Source organism: Sinocyclocheilus anshuiensis, unplaced genomic scaffold, assembly GCF_001515605.1.
Source record: "Sinocyclocheilus anshuiensis isolate Anshui unplaced genomic scaffold, SAMN03320099.WGS_v1.1 scaffold449, whole genome shotgun sequence".
Classification (NCBI taxonomy): Eukaryota; Metazoa; Chordata; class Actinopteri; order Cypriniformes; family Cyprinidae; genus Sinocyclocheilus; species Sinocyclocheilus anshuiensis.
In genome coordinates this window covers 396,880-415,759 of record NW_015537950.1, presented here as the reverse complement: position 1 = coordinate 415,759, position 18,880 = coordinate 396,880, and the positions used below count along the sequence as shown (strand labels likewise).

General features: G+C 37.7%; 1 protein-coding gene across 1 annotated transcript in view; it reads right to left on the bottom strand.

Annotated features, from left to right (window-relative positions):
• Positions 1–3,245: 3,245 nt before the first annotated feature.
• Positions 3,246–18,880, bottom strand: part of LOC107664539 (BDNF/NT-3 growth factors receptor) — a 52,828-nt gene continuing 37,193 nt past the window's right edge. Inside the window, exons 13-18 of the mRNA XM_016455130.1 lie at positions 17,633–17,821; positions 11,960–12,090; positions 11,697–11,869; positions 11,129–11,369; positions 7,151–7,309; positions 3,246–5,308 (exon numbers count right to left, since the gene is read on the bottom strand). Of these exons, the coding sequence (XP_016310616.1) occupies positions 5,123–5,308; positions 7,151–7,309; positions 11,129–11,369; positions 11,697–11,869; positions 11,960–12,090; positions 17,633–17,821 (1,079 nt within the window). The 3' untranslated portion in view covers positions 3,246–5,122. The remainder of the gene's footprint in view (positions 5,309–7,150; positions 7,310–11,128; positions 11,370–11,696; positions 11,870–11,959; positions 12,091–17,632; positions 17,822–18,880) is intronic.

Here is an 18,880-nt window from a genome sequence, read left to right as displayed (position 1 = left end):
ACACATTTTAGGAAAATCAACATCAATTTATGAAGTTAGCTTATGTGATGTTCTCTCAAATATTTCAGCAGTATTGAAAATTCAACATTCAAGATGACTTGATGAGTGAATGCAACTAGTGAAAGATAACTGCAGACATGGAGGAAATGGGTGAATAGTAAAACCTAGTAAGTATAACAACTAAGTAAAGATAACTAATTAAATCTAAGTAAGGTAAACTATTGGAAGATAAAACTTAAATCAAGCTCGCTCTATCGGCTTTGATAGTTAAAGACAGAATGGTACAGTACCACAGCACAGATGTACTACTGTGGTAAAACACATTGACCCAGAGCACCCAAAGCCTGCTGTCAGCAACTGTTTTCTCTCTACACGTTGACACTAAGCAGCTGCTAATATGGTCAATCTGATGAATAGACAGCACATGCTAATATCCCAAATGATCTTCCCTACTTTCCCAGAAAAAAAGCCCTGACATCAGGATGGATCTGTGTTTACTATTTAAACAGACCACAAAACCTCACAGTTGTCCATCACATAATGTATTGGAGTGGCATTTAAAAGTGAATATCTCTGAGGATGCAAGGTGGAAACTATCCATTTAGAATGAAGAGGAGGGGCCTGTCATAAAGAGGTGGCCCTCTCTTTAAATTTGAATGAAACCTTCTTTTTTTTCCTCAGCCTTACAAAACTTGGGTAATTATGCTGTGTTAAAAGTTATGGGTACTGTTCAGTGTTATATATGATATATATGACATGATATATAACAGGGGTGCCCAACCCTGCTCCTGGCGATCGACTGTCCTGCAAAGTTTAGCTCCAACTCTAATCAAACACTATTATTAAATAATAGAATAAATATTTCTATTTATTTTAATTTCAGTTTGACTAAATTTAGTACTTTAGCTTATTTCCGTTAGTTGCAAAAGCAACATTCTAATATATATCTAATATTTATAGTAATTTTTTTTTTAGCTTTATTTCAATTAATTAAAATTATTTTTAATAGTTAACAATAACGACTGCTTCTGGGTGTTTTTTAGAGTATTGTTAAAGGGATAGTTCATCCAAACAGAAAAAAAAAAAAAAATTTTGAAGAATGTTTGAACTGCTTTTGTCTATAAAATGGAGTCCGAAACAACATTGGATCCCACTGACTTTCATTGTAGGGAGAGAGAAGAAAAACAATGTTCTTTTGTGTTCCACAGAAGAAGCAAAATCATACAGGTTTGGAACAACATGAGGAAAGTAAATCATGACTGAATTTTCATTTTTGGGTGGACTATCTCTTTAAATGGTTTACTCACAACTGTGGTCTCTACATATGGCTTGGATCCCTCCATCATAGTACATTTATTCAATGTTTTTATTGTACGTCAATGTATTATGGGCCAGAATATTAGACTGGTTTGTTGAGGAGAGGTGTTACAAAATATTAGGTGATCACACTATTTGAGGTCTCATTCCTGTTTGTAACACAAATATTGCATGGCAATTGACATGCTATAGCTCAATACTACTATTAGAATTATAAGTCTACAAACATTATGTATATAAAACTGCAAGAACTGGTTTGAAACGATGAGATCAGAGGATCTTTGTTTGTTTAGAGCTGCGGTTGTTTGCACACTCACACACACTCAGTCCTTCGGGAATTCTGCTGTACGCTTTGAAAAATCCAAGTGATTGCATTGAGCGCCATGGATGTGTTTTTAAAAGCATTCAGCCCTCTGGCAATTAGTTAGGTCTTAATGTACAATGTCAAAACAAGCCATCGATCCGCTGATTGATCAGTCCCCCCTTTCTTTCTCCCTCTGCCTACGTCAGTGAAATGGGAATTGGAACAAGTTCTTGTTTTATTCTCTTGAAGCTTCAGATACTACAGCAACACTAATGCTACATAAACTTTATATATCGTGCCATTTCATCATAAATTGTTTTTAACTTGCTCTGGTCTCCATCATGTTACTGTATGAAGTAATGTTCAGGCTGGCAGCCAATAAGACATAAAAAACATGGCTGTCAATAAAGCATTTTAGTGCCTGTAGGTCAATACGTTCGGCCCATGTTGTCAAAGCACTCTGTATGAACCTCTATTGACCAACCTATAAACATGAATCTATACGCATAACTCACTGTCACAATAACACACTCCACACACACACACTCATTATGAGGTAAGACATTACACTTTTATTAAATACAATGGCGGACAACTTGACTGGTCCATATATCTCATACAGACGAGGACATCTGATTGTACTTTTGTAGCTGAACGTATAACATAATTCCATAAATGAAATGATCACACTTGATACTCTGCAGAAATCTTCTTTCCAGGTGTCAATAGGCCTATGTTTAAAAGTATTAAGAAAAGGGAGGAAGTATCCCAATTTTGGACTTAAAGTCAACATAAAGTCAACAGAGTTACACAATGACTTGTATGTGTGTAATAATGTTCACAAAACAGGAAAGTCTAAGGTCAGTTTTACTTTCACGTTGACTTTAATACTTGTTTAAGGTAGTTTAGCTTATAGACATTCTGAAACAGCAGAAGTTTTGTATACATGTAGAGGAAGGTGTTTGATATGCAGTGACAGTTTATTGTTCTGTTGCAGGACAATCAGAGATTTTTGTGTAAGGCAAGACTAATCTGAAACACTGAAACTCATATTTGTATCTCAAACAACATTTTCCCTCTGTTTCATGATGAAAACATTGAAAAACAAAGGAATTGCATTTTTGCATTATTTTCATGACAATTAAACACATTTTACCCCACTGCCATATATACAACATAACTAAAATCCTAGCTATCCCTGTAATGGCAAAAAAAGTAATGACATTCAAATGGTAAAATATTGTGCAAATTAAATTATGCAAATTTAAATAAAAAAACGTTGTTCTACAGTAAAAATGACTGTATTACAGTAATGAGAATTACCATTGAGAATAATGGAAATTGCACAAAAAAAGGAAAATACATTGTCAAAGAGAATTTGTAGAGAAAATTTTCTTAATGATCATGAAAAATGGCCACAATTCAGAATTAGGCTACTTTTTTGTGAATGTAACCTGAACATCTAACCTGGAGTTTTCTCATTGTTCATCCAAAATATGTAATCTTTCTGTCTTTTTTTTTCCCCATTCCATCAACCCAGAAACCACCTCTATATTCCCTCCCAACCAAGTATGAAAAAATATAACATTAAGAATAATAATTTTTTAATAAAATCATTTACAGGCAAAAGTCAAAAACAAAAATGCTTCACATTAAGTACAAAATAAATAAAATATTAAATTATAAGTTACCAATCTTAAAGATTACAATTCTTATTCCGAAAAATAAAGAAATCAATTAATTAATTAACTCCAAACTTAAATTATTTTTGGGACTTTACGCTTAAAAAACGGAATTGATTGGAAGATGTTTGTTGTCAAATTCACGGCATTGAGTCTAGTGTGCAAAGTCTCCCATGGGAGAAGGGACTGACGGTGCAATAATGAACGCAAACAAAAAGGATGCTGGGATAGGATCTCTATAGTGATAAATAGATATAATCATTTATGTACGATAAAAGGAAGAAGAAATGTGGGTTTTAGTGAGGTGACTCGTGTTTATCTCTGTTTAACATTATTTTCCTCCCCTCGTCTCATTCTCTCCATCCTGTCCCCTCCCGTCTCTCCTCTTTTCCCCACTGATAGCGCATATGAGTCTAGAGGGAGTTGCTGCTAATAGGAGACATTTGTCTTGTAATGAAATATATATTACACTATAGCAGTTGTACAACCCGAAGCTTGAGTACTACATTAGTGCGTCCACTCAGTAGTAAAACATGGCAAACGAGAAAGAGAGAAAGAAAAGTCATAATTTAGCCTGCACCATCATAATCGGCCACTCTGCGTAATTAAGCTCCTGTAAGAAATGCAAGCTGATGGTACTGAGGCACAGCATCGTCTCAAATGATTCCATCTAGCCCTCAATAGCGAACGGCGTCAACAACCTGGAGGCTATAGGTGTCGATTCTGTGGTGGACACAGGTGCAGAAAACAGACGTGGAAAACAGACGTGGTTGTGACGTCACAAAATGGTGAAGGCTTAGCTTATGAATATTAATAAGGTTATGCATAAATAATTGAATATGTTCTTATAAAAATGAAGCATTGATATGGAAATCGGGTCAGTAGTAGAGTATCTGCTCAAGTCAAAAGTCAAATGTGACATTATGTGTAGAAATGTCCAAAAATCATACATCATAACTAATTCAATCACCAGATCGCAAACCCTTGCTTGACAATTGGAGTCCACTGCACTTGTCATGACGCTGCTGCAAGCCATTTCATAAAGTGGTGGGACAAAATTGGTGGAAATGGAGGAACAAAATTAGCCATGGCAAAAGTGGTGGGCATGTGTCCCACTATAAATAACGCCTATGATCCAGACACATTTTAGTGAGTTACTTCTCCATTTCAGATGAGTTCGGCAGCAACAACATCCTGTTAGCATCCAGAAGCTTTTAATTAGAGTCGCTCAACCGTGAAACTACATTAATAACGTCCAGTTCTATAAACACGCATGAATACGTATAGATATAGTCGCAGTTTCTCACTGTTGATCACCATGCTAATTTCAGGTTCTGTGCTTTGTACCGGATTTAGAATGAAACAGGTGGGAGCCAACAGGACCAAATCCATCTGATGGGCAGAAAAGTTGTTTATTTGTAAATGGTCATTGTTTATGGAGCTGCTGTTTCCTCTTTGTTGTTAAGAGGGACGCCCTTCCTCAAGTCCAGAATGCCTTTTTCCCAAACTGGAATTTACAGGTGTGAACTTGCTCCAGATGTTGAAGATGGTTGAAATTTTGGTTCTTGGTAACTTAAACTATAGTCACTTCAATGTGGCTCTTTCCATTCAATCCATTTTTGTTCAGAAATACATCATTCGTAGTCATTGTACATGGACAAGATCCCATTTACATTTAATATTTGGAAGAGGTGCAGTTGACGAGGAGGTGGACAAGGAAGGAGATGTTAAAGCTGTAGAAGAAAGAGATTTTGGGTGGGATAGAGGAAGGGGCAGTTTCAGGAATCCACTCGCAGTCCCACACGTGGCACGAGCTCTCTTATCCCAGGATGTCCAGATACACCGGTGATGCCTTGGCCAGGTTGAGGAGCAGGTTATGGATCTCTTTAATGTTGAGTCGGGTGTGTGGTTCTCTCAGCCAGCATCCCAGCATCAAGTCATACACCTCCTTTAGACAGGTCCGGGGTCGCTGCAGGACACGACCTTGGGTGATACACTCAATCACCTACAAAAGAGTAAGAAGTGAAAGGTCAAACAAAATAAATGTCCAGAAATGTGTGAGGCAAACTGCTATAAAAGTAGAAAAGGATTGTTTATAAAGACAAACCAAGAGGCAAAGTGTGACAAAGTTCAAGCAGTTTGAAGTTTTATAGTGTATATAGTTCCTGCAGTGCCACTGTCTTGCAGAGTTTAGCTTCATCCCAAATCAAAAACACCTGAACCAGCTAATTAAGGTCATCAGATTTACTAGCAACTTCCAGACAAGGGAGTTGGAGCTGGATGGAACTGAAATCCAGGATCAGGATTTGTATTTGTAATTCTCATCAGTATTTGATGAGAAATCTGAGATTTGAATGGATGTAGGACTTGTTAAGTGGTTGCTTAGGTGTTCTAAGTGGCTTCTAAGGTTCTTCTGGTTGTTATGGTGTTGTGGTCCCAGAGCAGAGGTGTAGAGTCCTATAGAGTTTAGCTCCAACTTGCTCCAATACATCTGCCCGGAAGTGTCTAGTAATTCCGTGGACCTCCAATAGCTGGTTCAGATGTGTTTAACTGGAGTTGGAGCTAAACTCCAGGATAGTGGTCCTCCAGAAGTATGTCTGGTCACCCCTGTCATAGGGCGTTCTGGGTGGTTTCTGGCATCTTCTTGATGGTTGCTAATGTGTTCTATGTGGTTGCTACATTCTCAGAAAAAAAAGCTATCACTGGGGTAGTATTGGTAAAACTGGGGTACAGTTTTGTACCCTTTAGGTACTAATATGTACACTTTAGGTGTGCAATATGTGCATTTAAAGTACCAACCCTTTAGGTACAAAAATATGTACCTTTTAAAAAGATACCACACAGTGACAGTTTTTGTACCTATATTTTTGAGAGTGTAGGGTGTTCCGGATGGTCTAGAGGGCATGGCTTCTTAACCCTGTTCCTAGGGGCACATTTATAGGATAATATTGTCATTTATATGAGCTATGTGGCAACTCAAGGCAGTCTGTCTGCTTCCTGATGTGGGCCCCAGTTAGCCAAACACTAACTCTACAAAGACAATACGCCAGTTTTCTAGAAAGACAAGTAGCACCCTTCCTGGAGGGATGGATGTCTCTCTTTAGCGGGTTAGGTCTATCCCAAGAGCTTAGCCAATTATCTATGAATCCTATGCTATTCTGTGGACACCAGCCTTTAGGAAGAGTTCAAAATCGTGTACTGTTGTACTTTAGGAACAGGGTTGGGAAGCCTTGCTCAGGGGTCTCCTAGTTAGTTGTTAATGTATTCTGTGTGGTTGCTCTGGTGTTCTGTATGGTTGCTAATGTGTTCAAGTTGTTTGTTTGGGTGTTCTGGTTAGTCCCTAGGGCAGGGGTAGACAACCTTTTTCCTGGAAGTCTACCTTTCTGCAGACTTCAGTTCCAACCTGCTCCAACAGACCTGCCTGCGATTTTCAAGTGATCCTGGAGACATTGATTAGCTGGTTCAGGGGCCAGTTGCATAAACTGCTTAGACTAGTCTTAAAAAGTTAGTCTTTTCGCTTTCTTCAAGACTGGTCATAACTTTAATTTCAGTTACAGAAATGTATATTGGTCTAATCTGAATCTGAAAAGTAAGACTGATTACCCCTTGGCTAACTGCTAGCTGGTCGAATGACTTCTTAAGACACAGTCTTTCCATAGTGGCTGTGTTTATGCAACTGGCCCCAGTTTGATTAGTGTTGGAGCTGAACTCTGCAGAATGAATCAAATTTAGTAGTCGGATCAAACTTATTGGCTCATGAATTAAAAAAATAAATAAATGTGATGCAGAGGTGGCTTCCTCCCAAAAAAGGCTGTGTTGGTGTGAAGATGTTATTATGTGTCAGTACCTCATTATTTGACAGCTGATACCAGGGCTGTTTCCCATAGGTAAAGATCTCCCACAGCACCACTCCTAAACTCCAGACATCACTCTCCGTTGTGAACTTCCTGTACATGATACTTTCTGGTGGCATCCAGCGGATTGGCAGCATGGTATGACCTCCAACCTATACATGTAAAACAGTAAGTGCACATTGAGTCATCCAACATATTAAGTTATGATGCTGATGAAGGTGACGTGAGTTTGAATCTGTCGAATCAATAAATGGCCAAACAATGTAATTAATTATAAAAACAAATGGCACTGAATATTGTATATGTTAAACTGCGGTTTGACATTAAGATGTCCAGGTGTGCTGAAATCGACAAAACAGAAGACACATAAAACCAAGCTACTCTAACAAAACTCCCTGCATCTGACAGGTGCTAAGGGATAAGATCCATACAGACTTTTAGAGCAAGAGTAGACAGTCAACAGTTTGTTGCAATTGGAGCATTGTTCAGTCCAAAAAGCTCTCAGGCAAATGCTGACAGTATTTCCAGTTCAGGACCTCAGATGGTGCCGTAAGTTGCGCCTCTCAGGATTTTGATGCTGTAAGCTTGGGGAGTTGTTCTGGCCTGGAGCTCAACCCCAAAACCAATCATTTCATTTATTAGCTTTCTCCATAATGCGCTGCCTCTGAAATATTAATTATGAGATTGTGGTCCAGCATGTGGATTAGTCTCAGATTAATTGGGTTTAACATACTGGACTCATCAAATATTAAGGTCAAAAGCTTTTAGGCTTTTCACTGGTCCCATAGTGGAGCTACAGACTGGAAGGGTCACTTAAAAAAATGGTCTATCGCACAAGTGCTATTAGAAACCTTTTTCCCCTGCAATCGAACACACACACACACACACACACGCTCATCCACACAACAACATCCTGCTAAAAAGCTCAGACCAGTTTGCACCAATTTAAATTTCTCTTAACTGGTTTTAGGTGGACAATTACTGGCAAAGCCGGATATTGTTGCAGGCCAGTTCAAGGCTGTAGGTTTGGTTTTAACAGCCTTTTAAAGAGTATGTATGTATGTACATTATTAAGTACAGGAGAATAGAGCTGAATGATTATCATCATATAACACTTTACTAAAGTCAACATGAAAAGCTGAACTGATTGAACAAGAAGATTGGAGCAAGTTAACATTTGGATGAAAGATTAGAAATACATGTTTTTCCTTAAATAATGGAATAATGTGTAGTGATAAATGGTGCACAATATGACCAAGAATGTGTATTAAGAAAGCAAACCAGGTTAATTCTGATTTCATGCTAAAATTAAAAGATCAACATATCGAGTCTCAAAGAATTGGTAACACTTTAGGACCAATTCTCACTATTAACTAGTTGCTTATTCGCATACATATTACTAGCATATTGGATGTTTATTAGTACTTATAAAGCACATATTAACAGAGCTGGGTAGTAACTGATTATATGTAATCTGGATTACATAATGAGATTCCAAAAACGAAGTATTTGAAATTAGATAAAATTACATTTTAAAATACTCGTATTCAGACTACAGTTACTCTTTTATTGATTTCACGATTACATATTATCAACACAATATTTATAACTTTTTTTTTGAATTCTCCCTAATTCCTCTTTTTCCATCTTTTAAAAGTAATCTAAAACTAATCAAAAAGTAGTCTTATTATATTACCTGAAATGTGTAATGTAATGGATTACGTTATTAACTACAATTTTTGTCATGTAATTTGGAATCAGTATTTGTAAGTAATCTACCCAGCTCTGCATAATAATGCCTTATTCTGCATGACCATATTTTAGATCCCTGAATCCTACCCCATTTCTAAACTTAACAACTACCTTACTAACTATTATAATAAGCAGCAAATTTGGACTTTATTAAAGTAAAAGTCGTAGTTAATAGAGTTAATAGTGAGAATTGGTCCCCAAACTAAAGTGTGACCATATTACAGTATATGCAGACAAAGAAGGACGACATAGGTGGAAAAGACTTTATGAGGATCATCAACTATGTTTACTGAATATGGGTTATAATGCACTAATGTGGCTTCATAAGAAGTTCTGTGGTTATACAACATGCTTTCACAACAGAACTCCACCCATCAGCCTCTGCCTGACCAGCTGTTTCTATGGAAACTGATGTTCTATAGGCCTAATCAATGGCGTACAACACACACACACACACACACACACACACACACACGCACGCACGCAGGCACACACACACAAATCCACTGACCTGCATTTGAATCTCAATGGAGGCTCATATAATGGAGATGTGTCATGATATTCATCAGTATTCAGAGATAAATGAACTCAAATGAACTTTGGTTAAGAGAGTTATCTAATCGCACATCTCTGCATTTATAAACATCATTCAACCCATATTCAGTCACTGGATAGATGATTCATGCTGAATGCATGAATGAAACACAATAAAAGAACATCATGCCATCAAAGAATACTGATGTTCTATAGGCCTAATCAATGGCGTACACACAGCACACACACACACACACACACACACACACGCACGCACGCAGGCACACACACACAAATCCACTGACCTGCATTTGAATCTCAATGGAGGCTCATATAATGGAGATGTGTCATGATAGTCATCAGTATTCAGAGATAAATGAACTCAAATGAACTTTGGTTAAGAGAGTTATATAATCGCACATCTCTGCATTTATAAACATCATTCAACCCATATTCAGTGACTGGATAGATGATTCATGCTGAATGCATGAATGAAACACAATAAAAGAACATCATGCCATCAAAGAATAAATTAAGTTGTCAGTCTCTCTTCAAATGCTTTATATTCCAAAGTGCATGGTTTGGTTTATGATTTTATTCTCTCTAGCCATTATATTTCTGTATCTTTCGGTTTGTTTTTACTTTTTATCCCTAACTTAGGCCCCTCTCCTTCTCGGTAGGCCTTCATGCTGAATATGGGGGTGAATACTAATGAGAGATCTTTAATGACTTTTTCAGTTTCTGTCTGACAGCGCAAGCGCTCTATTCTTTTTCTTTGCTGTTGCCATAGTAACCCCTCTTTCCTGTTCCCACGCCACTTTCCTCCCTGACTCCTAATCTGGGAGAGACTTACTGAAGGGAAAACCGGTAGTGTCAAGGTGTTCGAATAGCTGGTATTTAGTTATCAGTAGACAGTGTCTAGCAAAGAACATGAGAAGCATATTGATTTATACATATACTGGGAAAAGGACTTGAATACCGCCTTTAAGTGTCCTTGTGAAGTCAGCATTAATTTCCGACTAATGAAACTGTAACAGAATAGATTAATAAATCTGAATCTGTGGGCAGCGAAAGGCTTCCTAATACTGATATAATCTGGCATATATACTGTATATATATATATATATATATATATATATATACCCACATTTTACATTCATTTCTGAAGAATGACTGGAGTGATATGAGTAATGGCTGCTAAAAAATAGTTAAACAATAACATAATAATGTAAAAATAAATGGAATTTGAATTTATATTTATCAAGTGTAATTTAAGAATCCAAAAACATTTTGGGGTCAAAAACACAGTCAAACTAGAAAGCAAAACTTACCCGATAGTAATCTACACACACACACACACATACACACACACAGAGTGAAATTCTGCTGACATCATACAGGAAGAGAGCTAGTAGGGTCAAGGTGTTCGAATAGCTGGTATTCAGTGATCAGTAGACAGTGTATAGCAAAGAACATGAGAAGCATATTGATTTATACATATACTGGGAAAAGGACTTAAATACCACCTTTAGGTGTCCTTATGAAGTCAGCATTAATTTCCAAGTAATAAAATGTATATTTTTTATATATAATTTTCTATGTAATGCTATAAATTCAAGTGTAATTTAAGTATCCCAAAACATTTTGGGGTCAAAAACACAGTCAAACTAGAAAGCAAATCTTACCCGATAGTAATCCGTACTGTAGACGTCTCGGGACATCCCAAAGTCTCCGATCTTCACCAGGAGATTCTCCCCGACTAGGCAGTTTCGTGTGGCCAGGTCCCTGTGAACAAAGTGCTGGGAAGCCAAATACACCATGCCTGCGGCGATCTGCTTCGCAATATGCAGCATCTGAGACTGAGTGAGCTCTGCCTGCTGCAGCACCTGTCCATCAGCCATCAGGACTGCATCAGGACCATGAGCCCTACGGGTGGACAGACAAAAAGTAATGACCTCAACCAGACCACAATTCACAAACATTCATCTTCGAGTAAGAGACTGGCCATAAGCACCCTGGTAGATCAGTTTCAGAGAGAATGTGTTTACCAATTACAAGTTCAAACTTGCTTAACTAGCAGGAATGAAATTCCTATGCTTTGACTGGCTGATTTCCTTTGTATTAGATTTTTATATATGAAAAATTATGTGTAATTATTGACTTACAAGGACAAAGCAATTATAGAAAAGATGTGACTAAGCACTATTGGATTCCAATACAAACATACACACAGACAAGTTCAGGCAATTGTACCTAAGGAACTTGTTGAGGTCACCGTGTTTCATGTACTCAAACACCATGATAAGGGGATCGCTCTCCACACACATGCCGTAGAATGTGACGATGTGTTCATGCTGCAGATTGGTCAACAACTCGGCCTCACGATGGAAGTCCTTCCTGGCATTCTCACTGGCCTCTTTCAAAGTCTAAAAACACAAAATGTGTACAAATACACTGAGTATACTGACAACCTAAAGTTTAGTATGCCAACATCAACACTAAATTCAACAGCCAACCTTGACAGCCACTAAGATCTTCTCCTGGTCTGTGGACAGGTTGTAGCATTCGGCCAGAAACACTTTCCCAAACGCTCCTTCTCCAAGTTCCCTCTTCAGTACAATGTTGTGCCTCTTAATGTGCTGAACAACTGTTGTGAATGCAATACAATTACACATTTCTGTTATTCTTATGAAAATGATTCACAAGAAAGAACATATTTTGTCATATATTGGTCATTCTCTGGAGCCATATATTGAATAGGATACTCTAATTAGTAATTTGTTAGACATTGGTGCTGTGACCTGGACTGGTGCCGTGACCTGTATTGGTGCCATGACCCGGGTGGGAGTGAGTGTTACCGAGGCCAGTTAGTAAGAGCTGCACAGGTAAACCTCACTCCCCTGTCCTCAAGAGGCACACTAGGAACTGACACTAGACGATGTGGTCTTTAAAGTACTTGTTAGCAAACCTGCCTCCAATGCTGGTTGACATTGGTTTTGATCCTGCTCGGAGTAGTGTGAGTAGGACCAGTTACATTGGTGCAGTGACCCGCATTGGTGCCATGTCCCGGATGGGAGTGAGTGTGACTGAGACCAGCTGTTGCACAGGTAAACCTCAGACCTCTGTCCACAAAAGGGCTCCCATGCTGGTTTGAATTCCTCAGAGTAGTGCAATAGGACCAGCTGTCAAACAAAAAAATTGACTACACTCGAAAAAACAAACCAAGCAAGAGTTGAGACTTTTGGGTAAAGAAGCTGTTGACTTGACCCAATTTGGGTTGATTATCATTCATAATCGCCAACCCAATAGTGGTGGGTTGCGAGTGTGCCGATACTGCTTTGCCTATTCATGTTCGTGGCGCTCATGACAGGAATATGTGTGGAAAATAAGAAAAGAAATCAAAGCTGAGAGGAGAGAGAACTTTTAAAATGCCTGCATCGAGAAGCGTGTTCTTTTTAAACTGGAGTGTTTTCTCTCAAACCAGAATCACTTGAGTGGTGAGCCGTAATGGCACTTGAGAAAAGTGACAAAAAATTATTTAAAAGGAGAGGGTAAAAAAGGATTTTTATAGTTTTTCCATTGACGTAAGAAAAAATAAATAAATGAAATAACTGGTAACATTTGGTCTTAAACATAAGTAAAAATTTTCTTCAACAATGTTCAATGTAATGTTTAAAAGGCAATTTAATTTAACTGTATGAGCTGTATAACTGTTGATTTGCCATTCATCTCTGCACTTTTGTGCACATTGTTTTTACTTATGTCTATATTTCTGCTAATTTCTGGGTGCTCTTGCTTATCAATACATTTTAATTCCTTTGCTGTTACTGTAGAGTGTGTTAAAGTGACTTTAATTTCCAACTTTTTTTTTATCTGAACCCAGAAGTGTAATATATTTTAAACAAAAATGTATAAAAAAATAAATAAATTAAAAAAAAAAGCTAGTGTGCAGGGTCAAACATTTAAAATTATTTAAAAGGAGAGGGTAAAAAAGGATTTTTATAGTTTTTCCATTGACGTAAGAAAAAATAAATAAATGAAATAACTGGTAACATTTGGTCTTAAACATAAGTAAAAATTTTCTTCAACAATGTTCAATGTAATGTTTAAAAGGCAATTTAATTTAACTGTATGAGCTGTATAACTGTTGATTTGCCATTCATCTCTGCACTTTTGTGCACATTGTTTTTACTTATGTCTATATTTCTGCTAATTTCTGGGTGCTCTTGCTTATCAATACATTTTAATTCCTTTGCTGTTACTGTAGAGTGTGTTAAAGTGACTTTAATTTCCAACTTTTTTTTTTATCTGAACCCAGAAGTGTAATATATTTTAAACAAAAATTTATAAAAAAATAAATAAATAAAAAAAAACAGCTAGTGTGCAGGGTCAAACATTTAACCCAATGCAGCTGGGTCAGTACAACCCAGTGCTGAGTTCGTCCCTTTTTGTCTCATCATTGGGTTGCCAAAATTGTTTTTAACCCAGCATTTTTTGGAGAGCACTTGGTTCTAATTTCTACTTTTATGTTACACAGTTAAAATAAGAGCGTACACATCTGGAACAACATGAAAGTGGGTAAACAATGACAAAAATGTGGAATGAACTATCCTTTTAAGGTCATTTTGCACTGCTCTTCAACTCTGTAACCTTCAATCCCAAAATAGTGTAATGGGATTGAAGCCAAACATGGTTGATCTAGGTCGTGACTGTGGAGCTTGAAATTGTGTGTCACAGGCTGGAGACCCAAGTCTTGACGACTTTGAAGGCTGGAGACTCAGTAGGGTGTTGAAGTGAGGAAACATAAGGAACTTAACTTAAGATGCCTGAAAAAATATGAAACTCAGTAATGGTCTCAGTAACAGGAGAATCAGGAACATTTTTTCAAACAGGAAACTTGAAAAAGGTCCTCAGGTACATGGCCAATGCAGGAATCTCACAGAGTAGAGCAGCCTCAATGATATGACTCAGCAAAGGAAACTCAGGGATATGAGCAGCCTCAGGCGCTGGACTGCTCTGGTGTGCTTCTGTCGAAACGACATTAACAAACTCTGCGGAGTGATGTGGATGTATTCCATCAACGTGAGTTTTCTCTTTTCTTGTAAATCCACAATCATAAAAAATATTTTACGTGAATCCAGATGGATTTAAGACAGTTCAGAGGACTTGCTATTTCATAAATACATGAGTAATCCAAATTGCATATGACCTGCCTGGCAGAGTACAGAACAAAATAGCCGTTCGAGCCACAGCTTGAAGGATCTTCTGTAATGTAAGTCTCATGACTGATGTCACATGGACTATTTTATTGATGTCCTTACTATGTTTCTGGGCCTTGAACGTGTCAGTTGCGTTGCTGTCTATGGAGGGTCAAAAAGCTCTTGGATTTCATCAAAAATATCTAAATTTGTGTTCCGAAGATGAACGAAGGTCTTAAACACAGATGCAGATGCAGATGCGCACTCCCTTCAAAAACAAACATAATCCACTGCGTCTTCAGCAGCTCAGATGTCGGGAGTAAATGACAACTGCTATGTTCATTATTACATCCAACAACAGAACACTTAAATCACTTGAGACATTCTTGTCTATGCCTGCTCCGGCGTCGAAACAATGGCGGCGTCAAAAACCGCTCACTCAGGGCGGGTCTAAGGTAAAACACCAGTGTTCGTCAACAGTCTTTTTTTTTCGTCAATAGTCATGGGAGGGGCCTTGGCCTGTGTGACATACATCAGACCAGAATCTGTGAATGGCTTGATCTGAGAAAGGCGTTATTATTTTGGGGGATTTAAAAAAAAAAAGCACTGGGTGGATTTTTATCATTATAGGGTGGTTGTGCACACAAACATCATGTAAAAGGGAATTTTGCATCTGATGACCACTTTAAGATAAAAAGACAGCATCTGCCACACAAACTCAATCAGTTAAAGACTAGGACTCGACTCTGACTTGATAAGGTGGACTCAGGCCCAGCACTTCAATAGTGTGTAATTTTGAAACCTACCTGAATGAATCAACACTAAATATAAGTAATCAAAGAAACTGACTCTTTTGTTTGGAATCTAGACAGGGTGAGTATGTAGGATTGGTATTGTCAGGATTACAGCAATAAGAGATGCTATGCAACTGGACAGCTAAGTACAGACACTGACAGATGTTAATGCTTTAGTTATGGTAAGTTGAGCAATTTCAGACGAGTGACAAGTTTTAAGCCTGATATGTAGGGATTGAGTAGGCTGTTCTTGTGAGAACCCAATGGAAAATGATATTGTTTAGATCATGGGTCACCAACTAAGCTCCCAAGGGCTAACATCCTGCAAATTTCAGCTCCAATCAAGCACACCTGAAGCAGCTAATCAAGGTGTTCAGGGTTGCTTGATAATTACAGGCAGGTGTGTTGAAGCAGGGTTGGAACTGAAGTCTGCAGAACTGTAGCTCTTCAGGTGCAGGGTTGGAGATCCTGGTTTGAGGTTTCTCTTTTAAAGCATGGGAGATATACCTGAGTTGTCCACCTCAGTGGATCCCAATCCTGGAGAACCCTCAACATCACACATTTTTGATGTCTCTCTTATTTGACACACATTTGAGGTCTTGGACAAGTCTTTACTAATGATCTGATGAGTTGAATCGGGTGTGTTTGTTTAAGGAGAAATCTAAGGCCATGTCCACACGTACACGGGTATTTTCATAAACTGAGTTTTTCCTTCTTCTGTTTTAAAAAAAATCTCCGTCCACATGAAAACGCAAACGCATGCTATGAAGCACTGTCAAGAGCATGCCAAACCAACAGGTGGCGATATAATCTCAACCGTAAAGCCATGTTGGCCAATCAGAAGCCTGAAAAGGTTTCCAGTAGGCGGAGATAACGGTGCATGCTCCGACGTCACAAGCCAAAAACTCCGGTTTCGATGTCTACATGATAACACTGCAACCAGAGGTTTTGAAAATCTTCACCCTGGCAGGAGTTTTCAAAAATGTTTGGTTTCAGTGACCTGGTGCTGTGTTTGCGTGTGGACAAACGGCCTAACTGCGTAGAAATACTGCGGTTTTGAAAATAACCATGTTCGTGTGGACAGGGTCTAAAATGTGCAGTACTAGAGGTTCTCCAGACCTAGGACTGGGATCCACTGGTCTACTTAATCAAACACACCTGATTTAACTAATCAGCTGGTTAAGTAGAGACTCATCATATAGCGACACTTCAATGACATCAAACATTGACATTATTGACGTCACCATATTTGATTCAAATGTGATACAAAGTGATCGTAACACTTCCAAACTCTTGGATTAAACTGCTGGATATTGTTACTTTTACATTACTTTTAGGATCATTTTTTTGTGGTTAAAATTTTTGGACCCCATTGACTTTCATTGTATGGACAGCTGAAACATTCTTCTAAATATCTTGTTTTGTGTTCTATAGACACCCCAGTGTTTTTACTACACAATGGATGTCTGCGAGCTTCATTTATGAGATACACGAGACACGTGTAATTCCGGACACTGGACATAATTTAATAAAAGGTGTACTAGAGATTATTTCAGATATGGTGGAAAAGAGATGTTTCTCATCCCAGGTGTCCCTTAAGAGAGTGAGGACAGTACAGAGATAAGACGAGATTAATCAGGCGTTTAGTGTGCTGGAGGATAAAGAGAGAGAAGATTTTGAACAGACACTGCGCTCTTAGAGATTTATCCTTAATGTAATTAAGAAATGCTTTTGAAGAAAAACTAGCCAGTCAGCTGATTACATTAGCAAGAGCTAGATGATGAGGCTGCATCGATCTACAGTAACTCACTGTACACCATAACCCTATATTATAAGTAACCAGAGTGAGGAGGAAAGCACACAGTGAATGGAAAAATGAGAGGCAAGTGAAGAGGCCTATAAAATAAATATTTAAGATGCTGTGTCTTTGTGTATGCAGATGTGTTCACAAATGAATAAACCTGTCAAATAAATGTCTGAATATATCACTCCCAGTTTTAAAATATATTTTTTCGGCATTTTGCCTAATTAAAAAAATCTAATTATTCTAAAGATTTGACCGTATATATATATATACTGTATATATATATATTACTGGAACATGTTCTAGATAGATATTTCTTAATCTTTTTGTAGTCATTAGGATACATATAGTTTCATAATACACAAATGTAGAAACGGAGAGAGACAGACTCACATGTATCAGATTTGAGCAGACTGCCTGTGCTGCGGAAGTACTGCGGGTTCTCTATGACGGGAATCTTGGTCATGCCAATGATGACGGCGTCCGCGTTCATTTCAGAGGACGAGGGTGTGTTAGAGCCGTTGGACACATGATGAAGAGGACTGGCAGAGTCATCGTCATTACTGATGACTGAGGAAGGACCTGTGTCAAAGACAAAGACTTGCACTCAGAACCACTGTATTTAACACTGTACTTAACATTTTTGAAAATTCACGAGAAAGTGCACTATCCAAACTTAAATTATTATAATTCATGAACGCTTTTGAATACAGACATAAGGTTGGCCTCTTTTTAAAGAAGACAATTAGCAGATTATTACAGAAGTAAACTCATTTAATAAAATTAAAGTATTAAAAAGTTATAAAAGTTTAAATTTATTGTAAAGAAAATGTATTTTACTATTTTTCTTATATTTTATATAAAATAAATATTTAAAAAAAATTGTTAAAAATACAAAGTTGCTATAAAATTAAAGCCATATGTCTATATAAGTTGTGTTCCAAATTTGAAGTTGATATAAAAAAAGAGGTTCATATGCAATTTTGTTTAGGCGTTATACCAAAAACAGCCACCGGGTGCCACCCAAACTCCATTTACATTTTTTTTGTATGCATTTCTGTCACAAATCTATCAATTTCTCTCTCAATATTACGTCTATCACAAAATACTAAAAATACAAAATGCACTCGTCATAAATTAATCTATTACTTTTCCTACATAATTTGTAACAAAATAAAATGGTAAAATTTCTATTTAGGGGTCTTAGACCTTTCCAGTGATATATAGTTTGTCATGATTATATTTGTATTTAAGGATTTAATTGTACTATAGTGAAGTAAACTTAGGCATCCCGTTAATGTCACGAATCCGGTCCGTGGTCTTCCGTCTGCTCGCCACCAGAGGTCGCCTTCTGATTACATTGACTCTCACACCACACAAACTGTTGCACGTCACCCTGGACTACATTTCCCATGCTCCATTGCACTGATTGGACTCACCTGCAGCCAATCACACACACACTATATAACAACCACTCAAATCCTTCTCTAATCGCCGAGTATTGTCTGCATTTATCACTCTCCTAGTGGTAGCACTTTACGGAGCCAGTATCCTGTCTGAGTTTAGTCTAGTTCCTAGTTCTAGTCCTGTTTCGTAACATCTAGTTTTGCCTGATCCTGATAACCTGCCTGTCTTGGATTT